This window comes from Populus trichocarpa, chromosome 1 (genome assembly GCF_000002775.5).
Source record: "Populus trichocarpa isolate Nisqually-1 chromosome 1, P.trichocarpa_v4.1, whole genome shotgun sequence".
Lineage (NCBI taxonomy): Eukaryota > Viridiplantae > Streptophyta > Magnoliopsida > Malpighiales > Salicaceae > Populus > Populus trichocarpa.
This window is the reverse complement of record NC_037285.2, coordinates 14,153,465-14,180,461: the sequence shown is the minus strand read 5'-3', so window position 1 is coordinate 14,180,461 and position 26,997 is coordinate 14,153,465. Positions and strand designations below refer to the sequence as shown.

Here is a 26,997-nt window from a genome sequence, read left to right as displayed (position 1 = left end):
ATCTTATTTTCCGAAAGTCGATCTAGGACAAGTACCAATCATGTGTCAGATGATTTAACTTGAGTTAACTCAAGTCAAATGAAAAAAAAAATGATGAAATCATGTTGAAAAAAGAGAGTAAAATAGTCAATGATTTCTTACCCAATCTTAACTAGGGTTGTCACGGGTTGACTAGATCATGAGGCAACTCGTATTTTTTATCAATTTACAATGGATCAATTCTCTTTAAATTTCTTTTGAAACTCGACTTGTTTTGAGTTTTGGATCACTTATATCATAGGTCAACTCATTATTTTATTTTTGATTTTTTTTATTTCATCATTATATTTATAAATTTTTGAAGATTGAACATTGTAATTTTTATAATTTTCTTTTTATAGTCTAAAGTCGCTACGAAAAAGTATGAAAAATATGCTGTCATCCTAGTTACTCCACTGTAGTGAAAATTACAACAACCACCACGAGATCAAAAACTGAAAAAAGCAAGGAACTAACTTAAGCATTCAAAAATAATCACACCGAAACAAAAGATAATCAAAAGTAAATGATGGAAAGCCTTTTTGGCTGATCCAAAAGTAGGGTGGTAGTGGTAACAACAACTTTACATGAAAGATCTATTGGCAAAGGAAAACTCACTCAACTTACGACGACTTGTGCGGTGCCCAGATTCCTTTACATTGCATGGACTGAAAGTGAAAGATCTCTTCACATGAATCAATGGCGTCTGACAGCGTACCAATAAATATACATAATCTAATGTTAGGAAACATATGTTGCCTCAAACCATTTGTCTGAAAAAGATTTCTATCACTTCTATTCGTTTTCCTCAAGAAAAAGACGGTAACATAAAGCCAGAAACCGACACCTTGTCTCTTTCCCATACAACAATATATACAGAACGAATGGTGCCAAACAAGATCACAACCATACACATAATCTCAACCACCAGGAGCCTAAACATCCGATGGCTCCAAGACTCTCATTATTTATTAGTAATAATCAAAGAAACTGGTACATGTGTAATACTAATAGAGTATCATTTCTCCAATCCCAAGAGTTACTAATCAAAGCAAGCATCATCTCTCACTGTTAAAGCCTACACTTCACTTTACTACATCAACACCTTGTCTTTTTTAGCAACTAAACAGCAAGATCTTAACTTGCAGATCCAGAAACACCAAGACACACTCGCAATCCCATTTTCTGTCTTTCTCTGGAAGAATGTTTAGGGTTCATAGATCAATATTGTTGTGTGTTTGGTTGTTTATGAGCTTGATTGTTGAAGGTTCAGTTCATGAATATAAAGGAGAGAGATTTGTGGGCAAAGGTAATGCCTTTGTTGTTCATGGTGGCAGTGAGGGGATTTACTCTGGAAATCACAATGAGAATAGTGTCCTTCCTGCTAATGGGGACTCTTATATACGGTAATTCTTATTCATTTCTCCACAATCTGCATGCTTACCTTGTATATCTAAGTGTGTGTTAAGTGTAATTATGATAAGGTCTCTTGCTTCTTGTGATGTAGAAATGAGAACAAAGATAGGTTTTTGCTGAGAAGATGCCAAAGTTTATTTTTGTCATCAGTAATCTACTAAATGTGCGCCATTGTGGGTCAAGTTTTAGAATTGGAGTAGATAATGCACTTCACAAGAACTAATTGGTTTTCAAGATGAATTAGGGTTCAATGTGGTCTTAAATCATGTAAGCATATAGTGAGAACAGATTGTAAACTTTATCAATTCTAACATAGCATAGAGAATTATCCTCCGAAGCTAAATATTGAGATTCTATTACACACGGGGTCGCAAAGGGTTAAAATGGGTTTGCTACTTTTTGAGCTTAGTAGTTTAAATTCCTAACCTGGGCATCTGGTACGTGGTTGAATTAGGGCTTGTTCAGGACCTTGTATTTCTATGTTATTTTTGGAATTCATCATCAAAATTCGTCTCATTATCATACAACTTTAAATGTATAGCCTGGGTTGTTATATTGTATCAAATACAGCATCGTGCTTTATATTCTCAGTATCATTTTTTCCCTATGACTAATTTTATGTGGTCATTTGTCACCAGTTTTGAAAAGATTACATTCCGGAGAACTCGGGAATTTTCTAACTTTAGTTCGGGGTTGGTACAAGCTATTGTTTTTGAGGTAGAGGATCGAGAGTTAGTTGGTGGTTCAGCCTATGGTGGTCAAAGAGCTGTCTGCTGCACAGCTGATCTTGCAAAGTTGGGTGTGTGTTTAGAAGGAGAAATCATTCATCGTCCTTCAACAAAAGATCCCAGCTGGCCTCAAGTCTTTGGTGTCTCATTCAACGTAGACGAGCTAGTTGCGACATTCCCATCAAAATCAATACAGATATCCAGTACTGGGATGTATAATTTGTATTTCATGCATTGTGATCCTAATCTTAAAGAGGTAGTTGTAGAGGGGAAAACTATATGGAAAAATCCCAGTGGCTATTTACCTGGTAGAATGGCACCTTTAATGAGATTTTATGGGTTCATGTCCCTTGCTTTTGTTATACTCGGATTATTCTGGTTCTCTCAGTATGCAAGATTCTGGCGAGAAGTTTTTCCATTGCAAAATTGCATAACATTGGTGATAACGCTGGGCATGTTTGAGATGGCTTTCTGGTATTTTGACTACGCTGAATTCAACGAGACTGGAATTAGGCCAACTGGTATCACTTTATGGGCAGTTACTTTTGGTACTATTAAACTTACAGTAGCACGCCTTGTCATTCTGATGGTTTCAATGGGCTATGGTGTTGTGAGACCTACCTTAGGTGGTCTTACATCAAAGGTGATACTGGTTGGAGTGACCTTTTTTGTGGCATCTGAAGTGCTTGAATTGGTAGAAAATGTTGGCACTGTCAGTGACCTTTCTGGGAGGGCCAGACTTTTTTTGGTGCTTCCTGTGTCAATGTTGGATGCTTTCATCATTATTTGGATATTTAAGTCTCTTTCTGCAACTTTAAATAAGCTTCAGGTACTTGGTTTGACATTCTGGATAATGTTTATTCACAGCAATGCCTTTTTTTTCTTCTTAGCTTGTAATGGATACTGGATAGGATGGATTACTATTTTACGCATGACTATTAAAGCTACTATTTGATGCAGAAAACATAGAATTCCATTCTTTTAACTTATGGACTTCATATGGTGTTAGTTAATTGTTTTACATGTTGATTAGAACTACTCTTGATACCCTTTGTATCAGACGATTTGGTAATCTATAAAATCAATCAGAAGCAGAGTATCTGGATTATCAATCACGTAACATGCATTACATCAGAGTTTCTGATACTACAAGTGTACGTGTTCGAATGCAATAGAAGTGAACTTGAATAATAACATTTCCTTCCTCATTTGATGTCACAGGCTAAAAGGATGATGGTCAAGCTGGATATATACCGGAAATTCACTAATGCTCTTGCTGTTGCAGTTATTGTGTCAGTGGGTTGGATATGCTATGAGGTAATATACAATAATTTCAGACTATATTAGCATTAAGTTTCCTCGTCACTGGACAATGATTTAACAAAAATTTACTGTAAAAACATAAATAATTCACGGACGTTTTTCTAACTACTTGCAATGTTTTACTGTAAGCTAATTGCTTAGCTTCTAGGACTACAGAATTTGGAATAGAACTAAAAGAAAATTCCATTTTCTTTCTTATATATATAAAATAGAAATTTCTTATTAAATATAAAACTATGTTTCTTGCATTCTGACTTCAATGATTTTGTAAGGTATTTGAGTTTTACAAAGCTCTGGGACAGGTTATAACAGATAAAATCTAGGATGGTATGGCTTAAATTGTGAATAAGACAGACAGTTTCAAATTAACTGTATTGTACAAATTTGGTACTTTTATCAAAACTGATGAAAAAAAGAGAACTGTTTGTGCAATGTTTTACTGATCCAACTTCATTCATGGAATTCCATTGTCACTAAATTCTGTAGTTTTCTACTTGCAGTTGTATTTCAAAGCAAATGATGTTTACAATGAGCGCTGGCAGAATGCGTGGGTCATCCCAGCTTTCTGGCGAGTCCTTTCCTTCTCTCTCCTATGTGTCATCTGTGCTCTTTGGGCTCCCTCTCAGAACTCAATGCGGTAAGGCATAGTTTGTTTGCTAGACCTTCCCCTTTTTATACCATAATGTCATTGTTAAATCTCTTTCAACCTCCAAGAAATGTCAATGTTTAATAGGCCCCAGCAATGGTCTATAAGAGGTTGGTGCTTCGCTTACGTATTAACCCGGTGTGTTAAGGGCTTGTTTGGGATTGTGGTGGTGGTGGTGGTGGTTCAAAGTGTTTTTCGCTTAGAAATGCATCAAAATGAAGTTTTTTCATTTTTTAAAAATCATTTTTAACATCAGCATACTAAAATGATCTAAAAACATTAAAAAAAAATTCATTTTAAGCAAAAAAAAAATCAAAATCAAAATTTTTGGGAACACACCTTAAGTAAGATGTGGTTAAGCGACGACAGGGTATGAAAAGTGCTTTCAATCAACTTTATGAACTGTCACCATTTTAGGGACAACAGGAGCTTAATGATGAATTTACAGTTTGCTTGGATCGGCACTAAAGATATTTACTTTATAAATACATAGCTTAATACTGTCGTACCATTATTTTCACCTAAAGATGTAAACAGAATACCCATCCAACATGCTTGTGCACTTGTATTCATCTTGTTCTGTCTTTCAGTTATTAAGCACTCCCTTAATTTTGTTACTGTCTTCTTGATCGTTTCTGATTTCTTGACAGAAAGATCATCTTCTTGGGTTGGGGCATCGACTTTACCTTAATTTTGTTACTGTCTTCTCCTTGATCATTTCTTGATTTCTTGACAGATACGCTTACTCAGATGATGCAAGTGATGAGTTCGATAGGGATGATGGTACTTTAACACTCATTAAACCATCCACAATACCTTCTAAGGATGTTCGAAGTGCACTGGAACCTAGACCAGTGCAAGCCAGCAATGGAGCATCAAATAGTGATTCGGAAGAAGATAAGAGAGAGTAATGCAAATCTCAATTACGAAGCTCTAAAGCAGGTGTGCAATCATCGCTCTAAAGCAGGTGCAATCATCTGTTATTGTTGTATCCATCACTCCCTAAATATGCATCGAGAATTACTGCAGGAGCAAAATTATACAAGGCAAAAGTCTACTTTGGGATTGCAATAGGATGGCTTTTTCTTCAGTTCTTGTTTATCATTTTTGCTCGTGGTATTTCTATGTACGTTTTTTTAGATAAGATTTCTATGTACTTGTTACAGTAATCCTTGAATGTGCACTATTGGTTATAGAGGAAACGATGGAGCATATTTTTGTTAAGTTTTGATACCTTATTGGATTGTAGTTCTCTAGCCATGTTTACGCATGCGGGGAATGGTAACTATATGAAAAAAAGTGCTATGAGAACTTCTGTATTTTTACTTCAAGGACCATGTCGGAGTTGTCACTTATTAATAAGAATGCCAAGGGAAAATTTCTGCTTAATTTGTTTTGGGTCCCCTACAAATGCTTGAAGAAGTGGATTTGACCGACAAATTGCTTAGCTAGTAAGCATCCAAAGGATGTTGCTAGAGTGGGGGATTTGGCTGATGCAAATTTAGACCAGAAAGAAAATGACTGTTGACTTGCTTGCATGTTGCTTTATAATCTTTACTATTTTAGCAGTTGATTGATTCTCCCCTTCTACTTGCCTTAATTTTCTAACTTTTAGCTATTCGGTTGTCGCAAATATCCTCTTGTGATTAGTTTCATTTGACTATTTTCGGAAATGTCTTATGTTTTTTCTGTCTCTTTCGTAGATGTAAGTAAATCTATTAGCATTAAGAGAGGACATGAACAAGAAGAAGAATTCGGCATTCTTAGAAGAGAGAAAATGACAAAAACTTCTCTACCAGAACTTTCCAATCTCTACCAGAACTTTCCAATCTCTTTTGATTATCAGCTAATGGAACAACAAGAAATGCTCCCAGAACAGCATTTACAGGCAAAAACTATTCCATCTTTGCATAAAATGGAAAACTATTTCTTTTTATAATTGTAACAAGACATAATTTCAGTTCCAAAATAGTTTCATTAACTACATATATCGTCTCTCCATTCAATTCTGTTTTAGGAAAAAAATAAAAAAAAATCTGTTGTGATACAACCGAGTCTCTGTCACTTCAATTCAAGACTGTTCTGGTCTAAATCACTCATTGTTAAGTCATCTATGCCTCAAATTTACAGCACAACATCATAGGGATACCCCAGATGGTTCGACTGTTCTGCCTGCTTAAAGAAAGAGTTGGCCTGTAGTCCACTACCCTAGAGGACACGGGTACTGATTACTGAACAAAGGCAATAATAGCCCTGCTAGTTTAGTTTGGGTCTAGATTCATACAAATGACGGCACCAGATAAGACCTGTTCCCTATCCTGTTTTTTCTGTTTGTCTCTAATCCGTACACTTTTGGTGATCTAATGAAGGGAGGTAAAGAGTAAAGACAATTAGGAGAATTCAGTTTCCAGTTCATTTCATTATCAAACAAGAAGCCATCAATCTGCGTTGATGATGGATTTGTCCCAGATTGAAGGGTGACGAGTTTCTTTGCAAACATGATAAAACTAATGGAAACCATTCAAAAATCGGGTAGCCAAACCTCTTTCCAGAAGGAGATAGTCTAGCCTTGGTGGTAAACCTCATTTGCAAGCTGCTATGAGCTTCAATTTGAAATCAGTTACCATGAAACATCCAGCAATCTAAAAGTGTAAAAAACACACTGTATATCTGATGTACTGGGTCACTAAATTCAAGCAAAACAAGCAGAGACAAAACTATTAGCCGAGATCGAATGAATTAGAAAAACGTATCTAGTAGGAATTCTTTATGTATCCAAACCAAATCGAAAGTAGAATCCACAAATTGTCAAAGTTACACTAATGCCAGCTGGAGATTACGTTGTTGAAGAAAAAAAATGACATGAAAAGCTTCCAAATTTATTCAAGCACAAAAAGGTCCCAGTTTTTGTCATATCTTGCAGGACTTTCTGTCTGTGACGGATCTCAACCTTGAAATGTATCTGGCATCAACCTTCATGAAATCAATGGTAAACAGAAATTAAACAAAGGGACAATCATCAAGTGACAAAATTGGTTTCAGTGGGCAAGAATTAGCTGCGTTATCTAATTGTAAAAGTTCTAATGCAACAGCTTAGTTGAGTGATGGTCACAAGCACCATAGCCATGCGTCATTTCTGTAGATTTTCAATAGGAGTTAGAAAAGAAACCTTATGCAGATTCATCCTCAATAAATGCAGGTTTAGTTACTTCAGTTGTCATTTCCAATAACTAACATTCATATTTCCTTTGATCAATGGAAAAAACACCAACTACCTACACATATTTAAACCAACCTTTACTACCTTTCCCGTATCATCAAAGCTTGTTCAGTTCCATTTCCAAATGCATTTAACTCGGGTCACAAATAGATTAGTCCGGGAGAATTTTAATGCTAGGAAAAGAAAACTGATTCTTCATATAATATATAGTAAGAAAATCACACATACAACAATTCCCATATGAACAAGTGGAACAAAATCTAGAATGTGGTGCCCAAACAAACAACATGCTTACAGTGTGGAAGCATTCAGGTTGAGAGACCTGGCTATTCAAGAGAGAGCTACACCAAATCTTCCCAAAGAACTCTACTTGTTCTGATCCACGGAAAATTAACTGATGATACATAAAAGAACTAGAGTGCACAGGGCAGCCCCCTATTAACCAGCACCACATCACCCAAACACTTCACAAAAAATTCAAAGAATGTGTCCTAGTTTCTAAATCGGCAAAACTTATCCATTCCTTCACTGAGATCTCCTCCTCAGGTGCTGAGATACAGGATAACCCTCGAAGAAATCCAAGACAGCACTCTCTAAATCCTCCACTGAATACTTGATATAATTTTCCGGATGCTTTCCACTCTCTATGTGACTCCTGAACCGTCCAAGAAATGACCTATAAGCTGGGATCAACTTCTCAGACATAGAAATTCGAAGCTCCTCCCGAAGCTGAGAATCCGGAATCAACCATGTTGCTTGAGTCCTGTGAACCTCCTCAAACATAGCATTGAAGGTCTTAAACCTCTCTCTCAAAGCACTCTTTGAGACACCAGAAGAGAAACTCCCACTTACATGTAACCCCTCATCCCTCAAGCAATACAAAACACTCACCCAGGTTGCTCTCTGGTAACTAGTTGCCGCCTGCCTGAATTTTCCTGTTAGCTTTCTCAAGTAATCATCTCCAATCATTTCTCTCAATTCTGGTGACCCTTTAATCTTCTGAACAATATAGTGAACATTGTTCATTATAAACAGATGGGCCAACGATGCATCCTTGTAGTGCTTGGACTTGCCCTCCAAATTGAATTGCAAAATCACAATAATCCAAATCAAATGAAGGGCTAAAGGGGTTTTCCCCTCTAGTTCAGCAAATTCCATATCAGGTGTAGTTGGATCACCCGAATATCTTGACCCAGTTGATGGTTTTGACATAATAAGCTCAATCAAGGTCTGCTTATAATCCGAAATCAAACTGATGTAATTCATCACATACCTTGTCAATGGATGAATTGTCCCTCCAGGCACCGGAACCCTCGAAGGCTCACGCAAAACAGCACTCTCAAACTCAGATAAAATCCCCCTAGCAGCCTCAGCCAATCTTGACAAAATCTCAGCAGCCTGGACTCGAATGGAATCAGCAGATTTTGATTCAAAAACAACCTCAATATCAGGCAACAAGTCCATCAAAGCATCGTGTAAGTCCAAAATCTTGAACATTTTCTCAGGAGATCTCCTGCCAATACTAATTGCCTCAGCAAAATTAAACAATTGAATGGCTGGACCCTTGACAGTCTCCATAAAACAAGCATCGTCGATAGCAGTACCAATCCCATAAAAAATCTCCTCACAAAGCTTCTTCTCACTAGCAAACAATATCCTAACACAAACCTTGGCGGCCCTAATCCACCTCCTGATCTTGGTCTCCAAAGCCTCCCATTCTAGTCTCTGAATATCCCCAATACTCAACTTCTCAATCCCAAGTCTCCGAAAACTCGCATCCACAGCTGATTTCCTCACGCTCCCATAAACCTGAATACACTCCCTCAAGTACCCTGCAGAGATCATCCGTTTAGCAATGGACTGAAGGTCTGCTACAGCTTCTTGAGGAATCAAATCGATCTCACGAATACTACTCGTAGATCGATAACTAGCACTACTATTACTCGAATCTGCACGCTGTATAGGATCTAAAGCATCAACATGATCACCACCACCACCACCAACTTCCTCCTGGTCAAATTCATTGCTGCTTCCTACCGAACTAGTATTGTGGTTCAAAGAAGAAGCAGGAGCAGGAGCATGATCAGGAATGAAAAGAGAGTCTACTTCAACAGGGCTTGTATGGTTAATAAGGATATTGCGGAACTCATCTTCAAGTCTAGCCATGGCGATCTGTATAGCAGAGTTGACTTTGTTACTATTACTATCTTGATCATGATGATGGGATGAAGGAGGTGATATTGAAGTCGATGACATAGACTTTTGGATTTCATCAACAGCTTGTAAGTATAGATCCACTTCTTGACGATCTCCACCAAAGATCATTCTTTCTCTTGCTTCTTCCGATGCTGTTGAGTCCCACCTCAGAATTATCTTCTGGGCATCTTCGAAAGGCTCTGCAAAAGAAGTACTTGTGCTGTAATTTTCTGGTGGTTCCATGATTGACTAGCTATAAGAAACCAAGAACCAAAATGTTAATCTTGAAGAGGCAAAGGGTATTATATTTATCTCAAAAAATATACGAAGTTAAAAGAAATGTGTTCTCTTTTCTTTTCTTTTCTTTTCTTTTCTTGGGTTTTCGCTTTTGTATATAGCAGAAAAATGCTTTCCTTTTAACCTAAAATCTTGAAAGGAGGAGGAATTGGCTTTGGAATCTTGAAAAAGAGATGGTGGTGGGGGTATATTTGCAGGAGGAACTGTAGATTATAGACGGATGGTTATTGGTGTTAAGTGTTAGCGTGTATGTGTATGTGTATGTGTGGAGTAGAGTATAGTTTTGGCCTTTGGGAGTGGTGAGGACTAGTTTAAGTAAGGGCAACTGTGGGGATTTTTGTCTGAAACTGAAACGTTTGATTGAGTGTTGAATTCAAAGAAAAGAAAATCCAACGACGTAGTATAATTCTTTCTTTAAAAAACCTTCTCTATTCATCCTGGCCTGCCGGAATCTCTTTTAGAATATACCGGCGATCTCGCCCAGCCCGGCCAATCTCTCTCTCTCTTTCTTTTTAAATTACAAGATCTCAACCAGACAACCAAAATATTTTTTATTTTTTTATTTTAAATTTTTATTTTTTATTTTTTAGATCAATTTAATATACTAATTTTTAAAATAAAAAAATATTTAAATATATTTTTAAATAAAAAAAATTTTAAAAAACAATATCCACCTCATAATTATACAAATACTTATAAAATATTGATACATCATGGTGTACCGTGAATTATGATTTGATTTTTTTTCTAGTAAAATCATTTTAGCCACACTATTGCTAGTGCTGCTTTACATAATTTCTAGTTTTTGTTCCGGGTGAGTAATTTTTCTATTTAATAATTTTATATAATGGTGATTTTAGAAAAATAAAATAAAAAAGCGACTATGTAATTATTAATAGAAAATAGAAATTGAGTTTTCCTCCTCGAGAATTTTAATAACTCATTCCTATATCAATCAATCTAGCATGTTCAAGAGAATAAATTTCCTTGACTATTAATTTTAAGATTTAAACTCAAAAAATTAAAAATAATCATATTTATTCATTCAATCTTGAGTTCGATACATTTCCTCTGTTTGAGTAGCAAAAATCCTCCAAGATTAAAAAATAACAGTAATATTTTATTATATAATTTTTTTTATTTTAGGACATTTATATTAATGTGGTGTTTGATACTGCAGTTTAACAATGGTTTTTTTTTAATTTTATTATTTTTAGCTTTAAATTATGATTTTTTTTTATTTTTAGATCGTTTTGATGTGTTAATGTTAAAAATAATTTTTTTTAAAAAAAATATTATTTTGATATATTTCCAATCAAAAAATATTTTAAAAAATAATCTCTACCACAATTACAAATTTAAACGAAATAATTCTAAAGTTTTAATATGAAAGAAGTGATTTACTTAGCTGCTTAGACGTGACTTAGCTGGTTAGGCGTGGCTTATGATAGTAGTAGAAATTATTTTTTAAAAAAGTATATTTTTTAAAAAAATATCAAGATAATATTTTTTAAAAAAATATTTATGATATTATCATACGAAAATTATTAAATTAAAAAAATGGTTAAACCACACTTCCAAACTTTTTTTTTTCATGTATTTATATATCACATGTCTGGAAAGTTAAATGGGAAGTCAAAGCCCATGCTCTCACGAAATGATTTGAGTGGGCTCCTTGGACATCATCCGTTTTGGGTGGAATTCCATGATCTCAATCTCATAATAGCCTAGACGGGCCCTCATTTATTTCTCCTCGGCAACGCATTGATCGGGATCTGTACTCTGCAATGCCGGCGTGCTCATTATGGATAGGGTATTTTTGGAGAGGTGATGTAAATTATATTTTTTAAAATTTAATTTTTTTATTTAAAATAATTTTTTATGTTTTTAAATTTTGTTAATGAACTGATATTAAAAATAATTTTTAAAAAATAAAAAAATTATTTTAATATATTTATAAACGAAAAGTACTTTGAATCGCTGCTGCTACTACAATCTCAGATACATCCTTAGTCTATAAGATTTATTTAAATATTTTAATTACTAAATAAATTTAAGTAAATGAGATTAAAATCAATCCATATTAATTGTGAATATTTTTTAATTTATTATGTATTCAACATCATGTATATATTTTGTATTCGAGTTTAAATATATCATATGATTTATATGAATATATTTGATTTTGACCAATAAAAATAAACCATCAATTAATTATTTATTTAAAAAATGTCAATACTCGAAAGAAGATAGGGCATTTAATTTAATTAATGAATTTATAAAAAAAAACTCATGAAATAATCATTAATTATGAGAGGAAAGTATTTTAATAAAATAATAAACAATGAAAAAATATACATGCATAAAAAAATTATATATATAAAGAAATTCGATCAAGTTGGGTATCGAGCTTGTGTGCCTGGGCCCGAGGCAACAAGCTCAAGTGCTTGGGCAACACGCATGGAATCCAAACATTAAAAAAAATAAAATTGAATGACATGTTGTTTACCGCTTAAAAAACATATTGTTGTATGCAACTTTTGATAAATAGAGGGGTGATTTTAAATCTTAATTTGTATATTGTTTTTACCTCTAATATTTTAGAATCATCCTAACAACATAAAAAAAAAAATTAAAACCTCAAAACATGTTTTAATCAACTTTGAAAACTAAAAGAAAATCGGATTATCTCTCCTCTTTCTAACCCCATTTTAATACAAATGAACATATCATTGACATCTAAAATCTTGCTCGGCCCGATGAGTTAATTCAAAACTCAATCAACCTATACTAGATTTAAAAAATTTATGTGAGAATTGTTTTGATCAAATCAACATAACATAGTTAAAACCTGAGTTGACTTTAAAAAATAATTATAACGGTGTTGTTTTAAATTTACCATGAATAACAGATAACTAAGGCATTGGGTCATAGAAATATCTAGATTTAATAACTTTGCATGAAACACCAATTGCCAAACCAAATTCAAAATTTCAAAAACATCACTTAAAAAAAATACAGCATTTTGAGCCAAAATAACTCATATAAGACGTCGTTTTGAGCACTGTTCATAACTGCAATGCAACCGTCCGTTATCTTTTAGTTTTTTATATGATATTATTGTGATTAATTGGCTAATCAATAATCATATCATAAAAGACAAAAACTAAATCAACATGAATGAGAAATTGTGAGCACAGCTGTTTTGCAGAGAAACAAGAGCTTACTGTGCTGGCTCTGGCTTACTCGCTCAAGTACTATGAAAGGCAAATAATTAGCATATGCTTTCAGCCACAGAACAGACTTAGAATAATTAATTTATGAAATTAAATGATAAAGAATTAATTAAGTCAATTAATCTACTGCCAAAATAGGCCGACATTCACGTGCATTCATGCTCGCACTTACGTTTATGATTTAACTAAAACAAATTAAATCAAAACAATAGAAGATGTATAGAACTAAGTGCAGATGACAGGCAGTAATAACAGTACATTCTCTCTCTCTCTCTTTTTTAATGAATTTTCTGATTCTGCAAATATGGTTTCAAGTGCTTGCTAATAAATTATTATTAATCAACGACGTTAATAAATTATTATTAATTATTACTAAATAATTTGGTGCACGAGTGGCACTGCTGCAGGGTCACTTGTAAAAAAGGAGGAACTCGAGGTCTTGGTTCTGCTAATTATATCTGGTATGGCATGGTAAAGTTGCTGCTGCTGGCCAGCCAATTCCAGGAGCTCAAGCACAGGCCCCCCTGAAATCGCATTTGCCTATACCATGCTGTCCAGGCTCAATGTGTAATGCATGAGGCTGTGGATAAGTAAAGATGTGATGTTATGGCATGGAAAGCTACGGGATTTTGCATGCCGTCATTGTTTTTTCAGTGCAAAAGGTGGGCTCGCTACTGCTGTGTGACAGATTAGAACCCTATCAATTTGAATCATTTTTTAATGTTCATGCTGCTGATTTCTCCAGCTGTGGTGAGCTATCTGTGAGGTACAGAAGGGTTGACTAACATGTGTTTTTAATCTGTATATGAGTTGTAACTTGGGAGTCTCAATGGGATTCTCGAGGTGCATCTCAAAATGCATGATTAATTCGGCCTTAATCAATGATTTAACAAAAAAATATTTCTGGCTGGGGAGTCCCGATGGGGTCTTTATTGCTTAATTCCCTCAGAAATTAACAATGTTTTGGCTTTTATATGACTTCACCTTGATCTGAGGAGCCAGCTGATTTGGTTAATCATTTCAGCAACATCGAGGTGAAGACACTTGCTTCAGCTCCATCTACCAAGGAACAAGAAGAAAAGGGGAGAGTATAAGCTTCGAGAAATGTTTTGTCGAAGCTGAAATGAACACTCAGATTTACAAAGGAAACTAAGATCGGTTAATATGCTGTCGATGCAGAAGTCTGGAAGCATTAACTTAATGGAAGCTCCACCTCATTGTGTACATAGAAGTTGAACAAATTGTTAACCTATTTTAGGTGATGAAAGCTTCCCCTTTCCGCTTCTGTGATGTTTCTGATGCAAAATTAATCCTGATGCACAGGTTGCACAGAGTAGGGGCTTGTAATTGAAACTTGTATGTTGCAGAATTCTTAGAAACTGAAATGATCATGCTTGGTCTACATGCTATTAAAACTAGTTTCTTGAAGTGAAGCACTACAAGAAAAATGCACAGCATGATCACAAAAATCTAGCAGCAAGTTTGAAAGTTCAAAGAAAAACTCTCTGTCCAGAAAAATAAAGTAAGGAAAAGGGAAAAGGTTCTAACACTATGTGATTAAGTTACAAGTCTAGTGCATGTGCATTGTAACTCCACATTCACATTTTCTTGTTGTGCCGAAACCTCGAAAATGTTGTCCAGTCATCACTGCAGATGCTACTGAAACTCACTGTCCTAAGTTGGATTGGACCTAATTTCCCTTCTTTTGAAGAGTTCCTTAAAGTAGAATTTGATGTGTCATTGCTGAAGAGTATCTAAATAGGAGCCGGAAAAGAAAAATGATCACGACTCGGGTGTTTAGTTCCATCCATAAAGCTACCTGATCCATGTCTCCTCCAAGGGCTCTCCCCATCAACTTCTTGAATATCAGACACGCTGGTCTGTGGTGCATCTGCATAACCATCTCGAAGTGATGGTAAAACTTGCATTGTCCTGCCCTCATGGTTACTGTCTTCCAATTTTATGCCCTGTATCATTTGAATAGCATCTGTGATGTCTAACCGTTGCTGAGGATTTCTTTTAACACAAGCAGCCCCAATACCCAAGAGCTGCCTCATCTGACCAAGTGAATTTGTTGAGCTTGCAATTTCAGGATCAAGCAAATCAGTTTCTCTGCCATCGGAAACTGCTGATTCCACCCATTGGACTACATCAGTCCCTCCCTTGGCCTTGTTGAGATACTGAGAAGGAAATTTTCCTGTAAGGATTTCAAGTACGATGATCCCTAGACAGTACACGTCGCACATAGGTGATACACCATATTGCGCTGCTTCTGGGGCTTTATACCCAAACAATGCTTGAGCCAACATTGGAGGGCTGATCAGGGGACTAAGTCCAAATTCTGAAAGCAACGGCTCGTTATCATTGCTAAGAAAGACATTGCTTGATTTTAGATTGCCATGAGGCAAGGGAGAGGAAGCAAGTTTTGTATGAAGATAGCCCAATCCCTTGGCAATTCCTTGAACAATCTTGAGACGAACAAACCAATTGAGTTCAGCATGTGATGTTCCTCGATCACCTGAAGAAATATTATGTTAAGCAAGATACATGAATGTTGAGAAAAACCAAACATGAGACGAACCTTTGTAAAAGAAAACATTGGAAAATGATATCTTACCATGCAACAAATAAAGCAGACTGCCTTTAGGCATGTATTCATATACCAACAGCTTCTCATCCGGCCGATAAAGAAAAGCCAATGGTGTCAAAATATTAGTATGATGCAGTCTTCCTAGCTTTCTGATTTCTGCATCAAATTGATCTTTGGACAATGTATTCATTTCTCTCGTTCTCTTGACCACCACCATAGCACCGTTAGCCATCTGCGCCTTATACAAAGACCCCATTCCTCCATTTCCAAGCACTTCTGCCGAAGCTTTCATCAAATCTGGCAACCCAAATACACCTTTTTCGTTGTTCACAATAACTAATTCCCCTACACCACCCCTTCCATTATTAGACCCTTTACGGCTTGATCCCATCTTTTTGGTAGCATCCACTCCCTTTGGTCTATTCGACAACGAAACTTGCACCTCAAGTGCTGCTGCTGCTGCATTACCATTACTACTATTTTCAATCACATCAAAATCTTTGTCCCTTCGCCTCATTCTAAAGATTATCAATGCTGTTATAGAAAGAAGCAACACAGCCAGAGTTACGGCCCCCGCGACTGTCTTTATAACATTATTGCTGTTATGACCTCTGTCTTTGCTAACCATCATATCAGCATCCAAACCAACACCGGTTGGTGATTCTGATGATGTCTGCATTGTGTTTTCACACCCTCTGCCAAATCTGTCTCCACAGAGATGATCATTTCCATCAAAGGAACTATAATTGAATATTGCTAAATTCGGTGGGATTTCCCCTTCCAGCATATTGTTTGACACATTAAATGACATCAATGTTGGTTGATCAATAGATGGAATAGTCCCACTAAACTGATTGTTCTCGAGATGTAATTCGCTAAGCCGAGGCAACTCAGCCAGTGATGGTGGAATTCCTCCAGTAAACTTGTTATCGGAGAGCCAAACTTTCTTCAGAGACTTCATCTTCGAGAAGAAATCCGAGGGAATCTCACCAGAAAACTGGTTCCCTCTCAAGTATATAGCCTTTAAATTGCCTAAACGATTGAGTTCAGGAATTGCACCTGTAAAAGAATTACGAGCAAAGCTTAGGCTCCTGAGTCCCTGTATAGTAGCCAATGCATCAACGTCAATGGTTCCTGATAAGCCCATGTTTTCGAGCTGAAGACCCGTGACAATGCCATTGAAACAAAGAAGTCCGTTCCAGTGAGTTTGTCTATTGCAAGGGACAGAGCCTGAGATCCAAGAGCTAAGAGCACCAGCGTTAGTAAATGATTTTTTAAGCCTAAGCAAAGCTTCAGAATCAGAAACAGAAGATGTTAACGAAAAATGGAGGGTAAAAATGATGAAGAGAAAAAGAAATGGATGGAAATGCCAATCTAATCCCATTACTTTGGCAAAAGAGCTTGACAAGTTTTTGCACTGCAATTTCCCGTGTGATTTTTTGTGGGGATTTGTTGAATTTCCATGTTTTTCGGTCATTTGCCTTCTTTTCTTGTGGTCTCTTCATTTTCACCCCCCATTTTTTTTCTTTTTGTGAGGCTTAGAATTGGGAGGGAGGCATGGAATTATTGAAGACTAGAATCTCGTATACTAATTCTATAGAAAAAATAAATCTTAATTTTTTTAAAACAAATAAATTCTTAAATATTATAAATAAAAAATTCTTAAATTTAATTTAAAAAATGAAATATATGTTTTAATTATTAAGAACTATATTAAATTGAAAATAAGGAAAAAATATCTTAAAATCTTTATTTTTTATATCAAATTTGTCCACAAGATTTAAGAAATTCTTAATTAAATCTTTCCATTCATATTTTTAGGTTTTCTCATATATTTATAAGTATGATTAGAAATTGAAATAATTTTTTTGTCATTGCTGTAAGAAATCCCATCTCCGTCTTACAAAAATAAGAGAACATTAAAATAGAAAGAAGTTTTTGTTTTTATCATAAAAAGTTTAATTTTGCAATTTAATTTTGAAATTTAAGTGTTTGTTCGATTATATGATGAATATGCTACAAATATTAACTACATCATTAGATGCCAAACAATAATATCTAGACTTTAATATTACGAAATTGTAATGGTTTTTTCTACCACAATCATTACCATTGTTATAACAATTCAAAAATATTTTCTAAAATTAGTTATTAATTTAGATAAAATTTATTTATATTGCATATGAATCCTTTACATTATTTTTTGTAATATCAACAAAAGTTTTTGAAAGGAATATTGTAAATATCTTGAATTTTTGAATTAAAAGTCATTCATGACAAATGACACAAGATGTAACAGCCCGGCCCAACATGCTGTATATTGTCCGCTTTGGGCCTTACCACCCTCACGGTTTTGTTCCTGGTGACGCGAGCCCACTTCTAAGCCTAACGCCCCAAAACGCGTACAACATGTTAGCAACCAGCACTACTAATAAGGTCAGCTACCAAACTCTCACCCGTCGATGTGGGATATTACAATCCACCCCCTTAAGGAGCCCGACGACCCCGTCGGCACAACCAGACAGCCAGTGAGGTCGGCTCTGATACCAAATGTAACAGCCCGGCCCAACATGTTGTATATTGTCCGCTTTGGGCCTTACCACCCTCACGTTTTGTTCCTGATGACGCGAGCCCACTTCTGAGCCTGACACCCCAAAACACGTACAACATGTTAGCAACTAGCACTACTAATAAGACCAACTACCAAACCCTCACCCGCCGATGTGAGATATTACACAAGATCTCTTGTAAAAAAATTAATAATTTGATGAATTAGGAAATAATATATAATTGTGATGTAATAATATTATTTTTGGATTTTAACGTCATTGGCTTTTATTGGCTTGTTTTTAAATATTTTCAGAGGGTGATAGTAAAAATAAAATCTCAACAAAATATTGTATAGGTTAAGAGTGATATGGAAGCTTGTTTTAAGTTTTTTAGTGTTTTGTAAATAGTTTTAAAACTCGGTCTAGCCCAACAGGTCGACTAAGACTCGGCTAACCCGGAGCTGGAATTGAACCAGGTTTAAGAAAAAATAAAAGCATGCAAAAACCCAGGTAGACCCAGAAAAACTTGATCAAAAACCTGTTTGCAACTCGTTGACTATTTATTGTTTTAACAAAAACAGTGTCGTTTTGTTTTATAAAAAAATAGGGTTGATCTGGGACGACCTGATAAATCAATCAAAACTTGTGACCTTGGTCTTGAGTCGAATCGATCACCGAGCTGGTTTTAAGAACTATGATTTTGTATGGTGTATAGAAACAAAAATAACAAAAAAAAATGGATTGATCTGTTGATTTAGAAATTAATAATATATTTTTTTTATTGAGAAAAAATAATAGAGAATTAGGTAACGTAAGGAAATATGACTAGGAGAAAGTAAGTGGTTGAAACTGTGATTCTTAAAAAATTAATTTTTTTTGTTTAAAATAAATATTTTTCATGTTTTTTTTTATTGTTTTGATGTGCTGATGTCAAAAATAACTTTTTAAAAAATATATTATTTTGAAGCATTTCTGAGCAAAAAGTATTTTGAAAAGCAATCACTACCACACTCTCGAACACCTCCTAAATTGAGGACGTTGAACATCAATTAAGAAACTATTTAATTATTGCTAATATGATAAATTAATTAATTTTGATAAACTTTAAAAACTAAATTATAGTTACCTCAATCATATATATACTAGCTTTAAAATACACGCTATGATGTAGTTAGAACTCCAAGTTAATTTTTAACATAGTAGAAAAATATATTAATATTATAGATATATTTTATTGTATCATAATTGTTTTAATTGAGAAACTAAAAAAATACTATATATACTTAATGAAATAAATTATAAAAATATATGAATCGATAAGTTGCGAAAGAATTTTTTATGCTAATTAAATATTTAAATGGAAAGTTAATCTTTCTTCTAAAAACAAAAGACAACTAAGTATGCAAATATTTAACCTTGATTTTTCTTTTTAATTTATGTGTTTTAATTTACCTATTTATTTATTTTAGAGTTTATTTTTTTTATCAAGAAAAAATTATTTTTATTTTTATAAATACATCAAGAAAATATAATTTATTTATATCAAATACAAAAAAATAAATAAAAGATATATTATAATAATCTATTTTAAATATTATAAAAATATATATAAAAAAATAAAAATGAAATAATATTTTAAAAAATGAACTAAAATTAAAAAAACAGAGAGAGGGCATTAATTTAGATTTAAATAAAAAATAATATAAAGTAAAAAAACAGGAAGGGTATTAATTAGTTTATTTTATTAATCAAAATAAAAATGAGGTCATGCTCTACTGGGTCAAGCCCGCGTGTTTGGATTTAATTAAAAAGCATATGCTTATACCATGTTTTTTTCCCCTTCAAGAGCGGATGACGAGTAGTTTTTTAAAAAAAAAAACAAGTTGAGCTATTTTTCAGTTAACTCCAATGACTGAAATATCAAGGTCTATTTTTTTGAACCTTAGAACTCAATTTTTATCTTTTTTTTTACTTGAAACACTTTCAAACACACAATATAAACCTCAAATAAGCAGTTACTTATCTCAAAACATAAAAATAATCACTTTTAAAAATAAAAATCAACTGAAGAAAAAACCAAACTGATTTTGATTTACAATTCCCAAAATATTTATAGGGAAAGCATCATCCCCATCAAATTTCTCTTGAGAAGAGGAACATATTAACACAAAAATCACTTTTTTTTGTGGTCAGAATATAGCTAACCAAAAACTATCTTTCATTTGCTATTTTTAGCAAGTTTATCTCTCATCTCTCAAATACAAGAATTAAAAATGAATAAAATAAACTTTTGAACCAAAAGAACTTTTCATGTGAATTTTACATTGGCCATGTGATTCCCTCGTGTTTTATATTTTGGTCATCTCTCTTTGAATTTAATTTTTCCATCACAAATTTAAACCATAACTTATTAAATTAACCAAAAGGGATGTAGCTGAAAAATCTCAATAACTAAAAAATAATCGAAATAAACTTTTGGGTGAAAAGAACTTTTCATGTGAATTTTAAATTGGCCATATGATTTTCCCGTGTTTTATATTTTGGTCATCTCTCCATGAATTTAATTTTTCTATTACTGTCCATAACTTATTAAATTAACAACAAAATGATGCAATTGAAAAAAAAAAGCTAAAGAACTAAAAAAATAAAAAAATTAAGGTAGTGCTTGTATGTGTAGTACCTCAACCCCAGTTCCTTATAGTGTTGTAGTAGAAAAAAATAACTCATTAAATTAATTAAAAAAATTAGTGTAGTATTTATATGAGCAATACCTTAACCTCAATTCTTTTAGAGTTGTCAATAATATGTGTGTGTAGTCATGACTCTTGACCCTTCCATTTAATGGCCAAGAGCATGCGTAAAATTTTTTTATTTCCTGTCGTCTTCGTCAAATTACAAGTTTTTCTCCATTTGGAAAGAAGGAAAGAAAAGGTATTCAAGGTTAGGAGTTTTTTTTTTTTTTTTTTACATTAGCACAATTAATTTTTTCTTGGCAAAATATCATATTCTAGAAAATATTTAAGGAAATAAAATAATTTTGTAAGTTGCAAACCTCATTTATGACTCACGTGTTGTAAGTCTTATCTACAACTCGCGTGTCATGTGCGAGTTATATGACTCTCTAAAATAAATGGTAAGGGTATTTTTCCCAAGACTCTCTACTCTTTATCATTAAAAAAAAAAAAACCAACATAACATAACATATGGATCAACACAAACCTCAATTCATCTCCCCAACACAATTGTTGTAACCCAATTTTGGCCCATTGGCTTTTAATTTAATTTTTACAGGGTTTAAAATGTAAAATTAAAATATCAGAGATTTATTTCGATGAAAAGTGTGATTTGTGAACTTGCGTATTAAGGACTACAATGTGCTTTTGTCATTCTATCTTTATATTCAAGATAATCTCTATCTTCAAGATAATCATTGTCTTCAAGATAATGATAGTTATCCGCTTTCAAATTTGATTCTTAATCAAATTCAAACTTTAAAAAAGAGAATGAGTTTGATTGAAACTTGGTTTCTCACACGCGAATGGACTCTAGCACTATAAATACAGATCTCAAGGTATGAAAAAAAGGATATGAGAGAGAAACCTTAAAAGAAGAGACCCCAAGAGGAGGCCATTACCAGAAACCCTAAAAGAGAGAAACATAAAAAAGGAAGGGGGCGGTGAACCCTATACTAGCCGCCGCCCCCCTCAACCATTTTTTTTTAGCCCAGTCTCCCTCGACTTCGCCTCCAGCAGCCGCACACCTAGGTAAGTTTCCTTCCTTCCTTGCTAAAATAATTAAGTGGTTACTGTTACATGCATGCGTGAACCTTTCACGCATGGCTGGGCTGGATCCAGCCCAAAAAGAAAAAAGAAAAAGAAAGAGAGTGGGCCGGGTCTGGGTTTTAGGCCTAACCGACCCAAATTGTGTTTGCTAAAGGTGTGCTTGGCAAAACACACCCTTATGCCTTGGCCATAATTTTTATGTCAATTCTAATTTGATATTTGACCAAACGAACCCCTTTTCGATAATAGAAAATTCCAAAAATATTTGGGGCTTTCGTTGATTTATTTGTGAGCCCCTCGCACTTTGTTTTATTTTTTTTCTTTGTGTTTGTATTTTTTGTAGATGTGCTCAATCTGTAGACTATTACTGTTAAATGCAAATATGTCGTGTAATGTTTTTTTTTTTACTTCCATCTAAAAAGGGCAAATAATAATAAAGGATAAACAAGAAAAAATAACATAGAAAATTTCTTCTTCAAATTCATTTTTTACAAAAATATTCATTGACGCCAGAGTCAGGAGTATCGTATTTTTTGGATTTGTGTGATATTTACCAACGCCAGAGTTGGAAATATTCGTAGGAATTGTTCACTGACGCCAGAGTCAGGAACATAAAAGGAAGAATAAAAAAAGGAAAAAAGGAGAACAAATTCTTAGCAATTTTAGACAAAACCAGCAATGCAACCTGCCTTAGGTAGGACGCTTAAGGGGTGATAGCATCTTTTCTTTTGCGTAACCAGTCCCGTACCATAGAATCTCTGTTGACCAGTTAGGGTTCCCAGTGACCATAATACTAGGTGGCGACTCCTTGAACAAGACCTTTTCCCCTAAAAGAACAAGATGTCAAATATCTGTTCTTTTTCTATATCGAGATATTTTTTAATTGGTCCGCGATGTCCGAGTGTGACAACAATTAAAAAAATAACACACATTACATATCATCAAATATAACAATTCACAATTCATAATCAAACTCAATAAAAATCAACATAAAATTTTATCAAATTTAAACTAAATTCATAATTTTAAAAACATTAAAGCACGTAATCTAATTACATCTAAAAATTACCCATCTCATCGATAGGCCTAGAAGGCTCGTTGACGGGCCTAGACCACCCTAACTTGTCCAACTCGAGGATGAGCTTGTAGCGCCAGTGTAGGGGTCAACACCAAAATCACTCTAACTCATAGGTGAGCCTGGATCGCTCGTGGACAGAACTATCTCCCTAACAGTATGTCCTCGTTCACGATAAGCAATCAATATTCTGCCAAGGCTCCTTCAAGACAATCAATCTCCTTAACCTCCTTAAGTCCAACACGACATGAATTTAGTGGATTGTTATTTAGGGCATGTTCCATCTCATTAACGCCTTCACGGATAACGAATGTTGCTCTCTGAGTGTCCCGTAATAAGAAATGAATCTAATTAATAAGAAAACTAATTAGCACTCATCATTTATAAAAATATAATCATCATTTACTAAATGTTTTATATAAAAATATTGCATGCCAATTGATTATGTCTCGGATATTTGAGCTCGTAATGCATTGAATTTCATGGATGCCTCGAGAAATGCAACCATATAGATGCAATAAACTAGCACATTATGGACAATCAACATCTCATATAGGTATTTAAATCAATTATCGTCTTCTGCTCCATAAATAGTCAATATCTTCTAGTATCCTAAAGATATAGGTACGATGCATGAATCACCAACCAATTCCCTTCCCACTTACCCTTATGAATGATAGTATTCAATTCATCACTTGTTTCAACATAATCTAGGATATACTGAGATAGGATAAACTATTGCATTACCCGATCAAGGCAATGTATCGTAACTATGTCAAAGCAATGTAGCGGCATTCCAAAGACTTGGGTATGATAATCGAATCGCCAATTAATTCCCTTCTCACTTACCCTGATGAATGATATTATTCAATTCATCACATGTATCAACATAATCTAAGATGCACTAAGATAGGCCAAAATATCACATTACCCTATTAGAGCAATGTATCGTAATTATATCAAAGCAATGTAGCAGGACCAGTGCCAACCATAAATCATCCCCCTCGTGATATATAGGTAATACTAATAATAGCATATTAAGACATAAAAGACATATATTATAAAACAAGTCAAAACTAAAAAATTGATGCCTAAATAAAAAAAATACATTATTAAAAACCATATCAGTGAGGTTGTTATGTGTCCAACTCGTCCAACTAAAACCTATGAACGTGAGTTAGATTCAAAATGAAATGTCTAGCCTCACACCATCTGATATGACAAGTCATAAAATTAGTATATTTTTTACATTTAATTTATATAAATAATGTGTTGTTTTAAAATTTATTAAATTTTATTATTACCTAAATCTTATAGATAATTGCCTCTAGGTGTCAGGGTTGAACATATTATTACCCCAATTCTCTGGATATTCGATATAGAGATACTCCCACGACCAAAGCTAGATTAATTTACATTTAAAGTTCTAAGTTAGTATTTAAAATGAAATTAATTCATAAATAAAGTAAATTATTTGATGGGAAATATTTAAAATAATTATACCTGGAGAAATAGTAGACACTCGACTATTTGTCTTCTCTTCTTGAAGCATGCTTTATATAGCTACTAGTATAGATGTGCAAGTATGCCCCCCAGTTGTAGTTAGAAACGGACCAAAAGTTCTTAAGCTATGTAAGAAAAAAAACTGGAAATGCATTACCTACAATACTTGTAAAATAAAGCCTCCAAATACATGCATTATATATGCTCCAACATACATAGCCAATTGATCTTATGACACGTCCATTGGGAGGTCTTGAAATTAGTTTCTAGCCATATCAGTTTGATATTGTAGCCGCTATAAGCACTGGTCACAGACACTCGTCCTAATAGACAACCACATGTATCATCTTCGTCAATCAACCTTCCACGTCCTATCACTGGAAAACTGTCTATCGGGAGGCCAATTAACATGGCGACATCTTGTGGGTAGGTGTCATCTCACCAACATATAGGTGGAACGTATGAGTTTTACGCTTTCATCGCTCAACCAAAGTTGTAATCAATATGTGGTCAGGAAGCATGCAAATGTTTTCTAAAAATTCTTATTTCTACACCTTAACATTTTCAAAATCAACAAATAACATAAATTAGAACAAATTATACTAAATTGATAGAGGAAAAGTGTGTAATAAACCTCTAAGTGTTGAAAGAGAATGGTGATAGTGATGGGTGGTTATTGAAACTTAGTGTGAGACCTTTAAGTAGAGAGAGGCATGTTGTAGTGGATAGTGGGGGGTTGGGTTCGTGATGCCTTATTAGGTGTTTTACGGTGAGGAGAGAGAGGTGTGACTTTGGGCAATAACGAGTTCATGGGGATAGGTGGTGACCGTAAAGAGAGAGAGAGAGAGAGAGAGAGAGATGAGAAGAAATTAGATGAGGTTATAATTCGTTTGGAATCAGATGTCTCTTATACGATATGTGAGTTGGAGATAAGACTTACGACTCATTAAATTGTATTATTTCTTTAAATATTTTATGGATTATGTTATTTTACCTTTTTTATTGTGTTAAAAAAATTCAAGGCTAGACCACGTTTTTTTTATTTGGCAAGACTAATTAAAAAGAAATTGAAACTTTTTAGCAGTTAAAAGAAGTGCTTTTATGGCTTTTAAAAGTCATGAAAATAAAGATGGTGTTTGAAAGTGTGGTAGCGGTTGCTTTTCAAAGTATTTTTTACTCAAAAATGCATCAAAATAATGTTTTTTTATTTTTAAAAAATTATTTTTGACATCAGCATATCAAAATGATATATATATATTCGTTAATTTTAAGCAAAAAAAACTTAAATTTTTAGAAAACATGGTTTTAACTGTGTTCCCAAACACTACCAAAATGTATTCAAGCAGAGCCTCTCAGATGATTATATTTGTAAAGTTTCTGACAATTCCAGCCATCTATATAATTATAAAATCACTAATTATAGTTGGAATGTTGAACCAAACCATCGATTTTTATGGGTCAATAAGAAAAATATACGTGCTAGTGATATAGAATTCTATACATGCAATTAAAGTTGTTTTATTCTAATTTTCAATCAATATATATGGATTTTTTTAATCGAAATATGATATGTTTGTTTGTGTGTGTGTGTATAATCTCAAGTTTTTTTTTTTTATAAGCTTTAGATATTTTTCCTTTTTTAGAGTTTTTAAGCATTTTTCTTGATTATGGTAATGTTATGTAGGATATTTGATTTTTAATTTATTTTTTATTTGGATTGAGAATATCAAAATTAAACAAATTAATAGTACAATTTGACTAAAAATTATATTAGTTGCACAGGTATTATTGATAGATAAAGCTTTTAATATCAAAATAATCCTTCTATAATATAAATTGGTTATTACAAAATATATCTAATTATCAAAATCAGGTATTCATCTTTTCTAATATATTAGCACTTCACCATATACAGTTAGAAAAATCGAGTATTCAAATTTTTTTAATATGTTAATATCTTAGAATTCTTTGCATAAGTTAGGTATCTTTAAATGTTATTTTTAAATTAAAATCTTAAAATAATTATTAACACTTTTTCCTCTTTAATTTGTCCTAAACAATATTAGCAAAAATATATAAAACGAAAACGAAAAACGGATGACACAAGAACAATAATTTGTCTATCAAATGACATTTTTTCCCCATATCTTTAAATAATAGGAATTTTGTTTTAATTTAATTTTTTATAACAATTTGTTTCTAAACTCAAGAAATTTAAAGGTTTCGTATTTCACTTGTAGAAAATTAAGGCTTAATTTATCATTTTACTTTTTGTCTCAATTATTCAAAATTAGTATTTAAAATGATATTCAAAGCTTGTAAAATAGTTTAAATCAGTACTGATAGTTAACTATCATCCGATTATGACATTAATTGAATGCGATATAGATAAACAATTAGTCTTTGTGCTCGTGCTTT

The 26,997-nt window shown here is 33.6% G+C and overlaps 3 protein-coding genes across 3 annotated transcripts; 1 reads left to right on the top strand and 2 right to left on the bottom strand.

The window, feature by feature from the left end:
- Window positions 1–814: 814 nt before the first annotated feature.
- LOC18094707 (uncharacterized) lies at window positions 815–5,520 on the top strand. The gene is made up of 5 exons (XM_024600466.2): window positions 815–1,424; window positions 2,073–2,991; window positions 3,384–3,479; window positions 3,986–4,122; window positions 4,868–5,520. Exons 1-5 carry the CDS (start codon window positions 1,222–1,224, stop codon window positions 5,040–5,042), a joined length of 1,530 nt encoding a protein of 509 aa, XP_024456234.1. The 5' UTR covers window positions 815–1,221; the 3' UTR covers window positions 5,043–5,520.
- A 1,321-nt stretch (window positions 5,521–6,841) lies between these two features.
- On the bottom strand, window positions 6,842–10,303 carry LOC18094706 (exocyst complex component EXO70A1). The gene is made up of 2 exons (XM_024600462.2): window positions 7,647–10,303; window positions 6,842–7,104 (listed from the first exon to the last, which is right to left on the bottom strand). Exon 1 carries the CDS (start codon window positions 9,788–9,790, stop codon window positions 7,877–7,879), a length of 1,914 nt encoding a protein of 637 aa, XP_024456230.1. The 5' UTR covers window positions 9,791–10,303; the 3' UTR covers window positions 6,842–7,104; window positions 7,647–7,876.
- Window positions 10,304–14,484: 4,181 nt separating this feature from the next.
- LOC18094705 (pollen receptor-like kinase 3) lies at window positions 14,485–17,145 on the bottom strand. The gene is made up of 2 exons (XM_024594796.1): window positions 15,698–17,145; window positions 14,485–15,598 (listed from the first exon to the last, which is right to left on the bottom strand). The coding sequence occupies exons 1-2, from the start codon at window positions 17,052–17,054 to the stop codon at window positions 14,835–14,837; spliced, it is 2,121 nt and encodes a 706-aa protein (XP_024450564.1). The 5' UTR covers window positions 17,055–17,145; the 3' UTR covers window positions 14,485–14,834.
- Between the last annotated feature and the right edge of the window lie 9,852 nt (window positions 17,146–26,997).